Consider the following 6,406-nt stretch of genomic DNA (forward strand, 5'->3'; position numbering starts at 1 on the left):
TTCGGGCTTGAACTGATGGTAAAACTAATGACATTATTTACTGTCTTTACATTTATTTTGAAAGATGAAGCTCGCGATTATGGTAAGGGGCATTACATTTCCGACGAGTGCTTGCGGTGTTCGGCCAATCACAATGCACTGGGTCAGCTGGCCAATTAGAGCAGACTGCGCTTGTCGGAAGGAGGGACTTTGTAGAAAACGAAGTGTTTGAGAGAGGCGGGGCATAGAGGACCTACAATAATGTACAGTATTTGAAAAATAATGTGTTTTTTGAACATTAAAGCATGTCAACATATTCTGTTACACCAAATACACAAAATAATGATCTTTAAAAAAGCATCATATCACCCCTTTAAGGTACATTCATCTCCTCAATTAGCAAATATGTTTGTTTCTATAACTTCAGCTGACTGCATGTTTGCAGTACAGTGTTAAGGATGTAGAAACTCACAAAGTCTTTCTCCTTCTGATGCCGATCCTCCGAGCCCTTGAGCAGTGCCTGTGCCTGATGAAGCTTTGCATCTACCAGCTGTTGCTGCAGATCTTTCTGTTTGAACACCTTGTCAATATGCTAAGAGAGAAAACAACTCTCTTAGGTACAGCGGCTCCAAAACAACACAAGTCATACTTAAAAATACATGTATATCATTGCATTATACAGTATAAAATATAAAACCAAGTGTCATCTGCAAACAAATTTTGCTACAAATTATGCTCGTTTTAGTTGGTGTACACAGTAATGTTGACTAGTCACATTAACATATATATTTGAAAAGAATCCACATCCTTTGTCTTCATTTTGAACAGCACTGTAAATTCTCTATTTTTTTTTTCATTTAAAGTCTAACAAATAGTAGCATAGATGGTACTCATTTACAGACAACTTCCATTATAAGTTATTACAAATTTCTTTTCCCTTCCAGAAGTTTTCTTTTCATCCTTTATTTCCATATATCTCACCTCCTCTCTGAGCTCATACTGCTCAATAAGCTTCTTCAGTTTGTCAGCCAGCTCCATGTTCTCCTGCCTTAGGTTTGCATTTCGCTTGTTGTGCTGCTCCATCTGAGCTTGGATGTCATTCAGTGTCACCTGGAAATGTGTGGTCACTTCCTTCCTTTTCTCCTCCTCCAATCGGGCACGCTGCACACCATCCTCCTGCCAAGCACAGCAAACATTAATCCATTTATCTCATTAAGCAACATATAATGCAACAAGCCTCTGGTTATGTGAAAAGTGAAGCTGGAGCAGACTGATAAAACAATACTTTGAGCAGAAAGGGGAAACAGCTGAGGCAGAACTCTGTTCTGATCAACTCTGAAGTAAAATTTTGCATGAGGCAGGCACCACACACTTGATGGATTATGATATACCCTCTGAGCGTAAATAACTGATATCATGTTATTTGCATTCATATCAAGTTAGTGTACCTTAAGTGTGCGGTTGTGTCTTTGCAGTTCTCGACAGAGACTCTCCAGCTTGCTGCGTGCCAGGATGGCTTTGCTGTGCTCGTTTCTTAAGTGGTCCTTCTCCTGGATCAGCTGTGTCTGCTTCTTCTGCAGAGACCGCATCTGTTTCTGAGCATTACGGTTCTCCTCTAGCTGAATGAAACAAAGCAGGACAAGATCATTGTTATAATTTGTCTAAATCAAGGCTGTCATGACAGCAGAATATAGTTAGTCAATACCATATGCAATATTCAATCACTAGGGATGCATGATACTAAATTTCTGCAATGATACCGATTATTAAGAATTCAGATAGTTTAGTTTTCTTAAGGGAAAACAAATCTTGTAAATCCCAGTCAGCCAGTTTCTAGCACTACATGAAACCAGTTCTTCGTGCAATTAACTTAAAATGGGCAATTTTTCAAATTGTTTTATTTTTATCCCTGAGCTCAATTTATGTTGGTAAAGGTTTTTTTTTTTTTTTTTGCATCCAAAGAGGCAGATTTTTTTTTTCATGGCCATTTTCGACTCTCTCTCTATAAGAGTGATATTTTCTCTTTATACAACACATGATCTGAGAAGTTGACATCTTTTGATCATCATTATGTCTTACCAGCTCAGCATACTTCTTACAGAGACCACCCAGCTTCTCCTCTGGAGTGCTCAATGTGTTGAACGTCTGCATTAGAAGGGTGATCTCCTTGCCTAAAACACACAAGTAGAAAACATATTTTAAGTTAAGCATAGGGCTGGTTATTTACACAGATTTCACTATTTGATTTGATTCCGGGAATCACAAGCCCTTGATTCATTTTGATTCAGATGATGATCAGAAATGTTTCAGGTAAGAAATATGTTCAGGTAAAAAAAATCTACATTATGCAAACTACATAGTACACTACTATAACATTAATGATTAAAATTGACAAGAAAGCCCAAATTCAATTGCTATTATTTTCAGATATTATTACAACACTCAAATAAACGAGTTTAGATTTAAATTGCTAATTTAAAATTTCTGATAATTATGTTTCCTCTCCAATTCACTGTTGAAATTCATTGCTGAAATATAAACGTATATGGTCGCTGTCATAAAAACATGTTTTGGGAGGCAAGCTACAAATAATGTTTGGTAAAGCTTTAGTCACGCATCAATTGGAAACAGCAAAGAATACAAAACTGTTCTTGGAATTTAAGAATCTATATTGTTTTGTTAAAATTAATATTGAAACCGGGTAATCAATATTTTCAACCCAGCCCTAAGAATATGAAGTAAAAATGTAATAACGTATTAACAACACTAAAGCATAAACTTTTTTTTACACATTATTGGAAATTACTCCCAAAAAATAATTTAAAGTCATTGTTGTGTAAAGCATCAAACAGACATTTCAAAAAGTAGCTTCATCAAGAAATATTTTGTTTGATAAAAATTATTACACATGCTCTTTTGGACCATGAGGGTGAGTAAATGATGACAATTGTAATTTTTGGGTGGGTGAACTATACCTTTAATAATTAATTTTATTAATTGTATTATTATTACTATGGAAATATTAAATTATTTATTTAATGAAATTATATTCTAAATAATAAACTAAAATTGCCAGTAGGTGGTGGTAAATATCTTAATGATCAAGTCATCGAGTCATTTATTCATTCATTCGTTTGATTCGTTCAAATGGCTGATTCATTCAGGAGTGAAGTAAATGGTTCTTTATGAATGGTCCATTGAATAATTAGACTTGTTCGACTTGAAGCGGATCATCACCAGACCGATCGGTGTGTGACATCAAAGTATCGCGAGAGCTATAGAGAGCAGACGACTCCTTATGCTTTTGAATCGCTCTTGCGGTACTTTGTCATACACCGATCGGTCTGTGCAGCACCGCTTCAAATCCAATGTGCCAAATGATTCACCCAATTCGTTCAAAACGTGCATTAAGAAATTAAATGCCGCTGTGTGTTGCTCGGAGACAAAACAGACAACATTGTATCTAAAATATCACAATATTAACTTCTTACTTACTGAACTGTTGTATAAGATCAGAAGGCCTATCACATTTAATGTCAGATGACCCACACAGGTCTGGGACGGGGCAAGTGCATTAAATGCGTTAATATTTTTAACGCATTATTTTTCACCGTAATTAATCTAATTAACGCGTTAAATTACCAGCCCTAATATATATACACAGCAGCTCGTCAGTGAACAACGGCTCTGTGTAGTTAATGCTGCTCAATGTGAAAGCCCGCACGTGATGGAGATTTACCGCTGATTACAGAAGCGGCTTTACTGATAAGATGCGCATTAAATATCGCATGCGATTTATCGTCCAGCCCTAATACATATATATATTTATTTATTTACAATACTCCACTGTAAATGGCGGTAGAAAAGCACATTCTGAATGCCCAAATGCATTCAGATCAAGTGTGTGGTTTCACTTTGAATTGCACTGAATCACAAAGAAAGGGACTTGATATGACTTGAATATGAACTGTGCTTTTGTAAGTGATGTCATATTAATGCAGTAAAATTTAAGACACTACAGTAACACATGAATTTTAGCAAAGACAAATAACAAAAGAACACACGTCTCACCATATTCAACATATTCCCACAATTATTTCTAAATTTACAATTATCAAATCCAGCATATACTGCACTGAAAACAAACCAACTGTCTGTAACTTAACATGTTCTTTTCATAGCACTTTATTGTATGTTATTTACACTACCATTCAAAAGTTTGGAGTCAGTAAGAAATAAGTGGCTTATGCGCAATTAAAATGTGGTCACATTAGCGAATGTTTTATATAGCATATTTTATAACTTCATATTCCTCATATGCTTAAATTTTATGTAAGATTAATTTAACTTTATGCAAGAAGCATTGTTTAATTAACAAACTTTTGCAGTGGAGACTCCATCCCCTTTTGGAGTTCACGCCCCATTTTGGAGATCTCCGGGCTGCAGTTATATCTACTTGGAAAATGCAGCAAAATTTCACAAGCATAAAAAGAGGTCAACTGTCTCTTTCCAACAGCATAGAGATGTAAGAAGCACTGCTCACACATAAGTCTCTTTCAAATCAGGTTTATGTTGCTCAACAATGTGAATTAATGTGACCAACTTAAAAAATAAGCAAAAGTTGCATGGGGAACACTTGATTGTGTGGATTCTTATTGTAAAGACTGGATTTCACACACGAAAACCAGAAAAAGTAAAGAGCATTAAAAGGCATGTTCAGGCAAACACACTGACTCACCCAGTCCCTTCACTTTCTTCTTCTCCTGCAGCTTTTTCTGGTCCTTCTCCGGGAATCCATTGCCATTCAGCTTGGCCTCCTCCTGCTTGCCGTCCTTCTTCTCAGACAGCCCATTCACTTCCACACCGTCAGGCTGTCCGTTGGTCACCGCCGCGTCCTCGCCGCCAACACCACCATCCTCATGACAATAGGTGCTGAGGATGTCCTCCAGTTGTCTACTCAGTTCCTCAACCATGTCAGAATGTGCTCCAGCCTCTGCCACTGAACACAAGAAACACAGAAAATGGGTGGGAAGAAATTTGGCAATGAATAAGTCAACACACTAGGGTTTTGCGCACTCACAGCCTTCCTCTGTCTGAGAATTGTTGGTTAGTGTCCCATCCGGCTGTGTTACGGTTTCTTTAGGGCTGTTGGTCATCTCAGATGCAGTGGTGCTCTCCTCTGTATCATCTGCACTGCCATCAGCTACTGGATCCTCCATCTCCATCCTCTGCATTGCTGATCTATGAACAAATACTAAAAGGCACAACAACACACAGGTAAACGAATACAAGACGGCACACTGCATCTAAAAGCTTGAACAGTTTCGGTTTCAGATCAGTCGCACATTTACAACGAATCTGCCATGTGAGAGACTGGCAAAACAAACGAAGATAACTGGCTATATAATATCATAGCACGCTAATCACTAAACACCGACTTCAGATCACATTTAGGACATTCAATCGATTGTCAATCATAAAATGCTTCCTGCAAACATTAGTCAACAGCTTACAGACGTCCAAAACAAAGAACACGTGTTACTTTTAACTGACAGTTTATAACTGTAGATAAACTAGAAGTATAACTGAGAGCTGTAACGTTAGCTGTACAACATCTCGCTCGACTAGTTTAGCAGTCATGGCTAACCACACGCTCAGTTAAACATCTGCTTACTGACTCGACACGTCCTACCGTTTTACAGTTTCACAAAACAAACACCTTGAATGCATCTGTGCTGTCAGCTAATATCATTTAAACTAATACCAGTGTTTAGTTTGGTCCAAGAAACCACTCCTGATGTTTGTCACCACTCGAGTCTTTACCCTTCCCACTGCTGCTTCCAACTGACACAGGAAATGCCTGGGGAACAACCGAAGGTGATTGGTCGAACCTTTGCAAACTTCCGGTGTAATATTATTTTATTAATGTTATTATATTGTACTATGGCAGTGGTTTCTTCTTCTTGTTATTGTTATTATATTTTTGTTTTGTTTTTATGTTAGCTTTGAATTAATATTTCTCAAAAATATTTGCCGAATAGATGGGAAAACGAAGCTTTGAATCAATTGAACCATGAATTTAACCCATTGCTCCGCAAAATGATTCAGTTTCGAAGCGCTCGAAGCACCGCAAAATAGTTGAATCTGCTAGTCAAAACGTAAAAAAAAAATGCAAATGAAATTCCGTCTAAACACGAAATTACAAGTTTAAAGTGTTTCGTTTCGAAACCTGAAGCCTCATTTTCTGAAATCACAAGTTCCGAACCACTGATTCAGAACAAAAGATTCGAACAAAGTGTTTCGAAGCTTCATGTTTCTTAAAGGGGTCCTATTATGCTCTTTTACAAAGTCTTGATTTTGTTTTGGGGGTGTACTAGAACATGCTCTCATGCTTGGTGGTTCGAAAAACGCATTATTTTTCACATAA

At 37.2% G+C, this 6,406-nt stretch overlaps 1 protein-coding gene across 2 annotated transcripts in view; it reads right to left on the bottom strand.

Moving 5' to 3' along the window:
• Positions 1-5,829, bottom strand: part of LOC107691504 (alpha-taxilin-like) — a 9,873-nt gene extending 4,044 nt beyond the window's left edge. Inside the window, exons 1-7 of one of the 2 annotated variants that reach the window (XM_016490122.1) lie at positions 5,744-5,829; positions 5,060-5,233; positions 4,718-4,978; positions 2,059-2,150; positions 1,428-1,598; positions 961-1,155; positions 452-571 (exon numbers count right to left, since the gene is read on the bottom strand). In XM_016490122.1, coding sequence (XP_016345608.1) covers positions 452-571; positions 961-1,155; positions 1,428-1,598; positions 2,059-2,150; positions 4,718-4,978; positions 5,060-5,213 — 993 coding nt within the window. In that variant the 5' untranslated portion in view covers positions 5,214-5,233; positions 5,744-5,829. Of the gene's footprint in view, positions 1-451; positions 572-960; positions 1,156-1,427; positions 1,599-2,058; positions 2,151-4,717; positions 4,979-5,059; positions 5,234-5,698 lie in introns of both variants that reach the window. The other variant, XM_016490123.1, reaches the window with a different exon arrangement.
• Between the last annotated feature and the right edge of the window lie 577 nt (positions 5,830-6,406).

This window comes from Sinocyclocheilus anshuiensis, unplaced genomic scaffold (genome assembly GCF_001515605.1).
Source record: "Sinocyclocheilus anshuiensis isolate Anshui unplaced genomic scaffold, SAMN03320099.WGS_v1.1 scaffold162, whole genome shotgun sequence".
Taxonomy (NCBI): Eukaryota; Metazoa; Chordata; class Actinopteri; order Cypriniformes; family Cyprinidae; genus Sinocyclocheilus; species Sinocyclocheilus anshuiensis.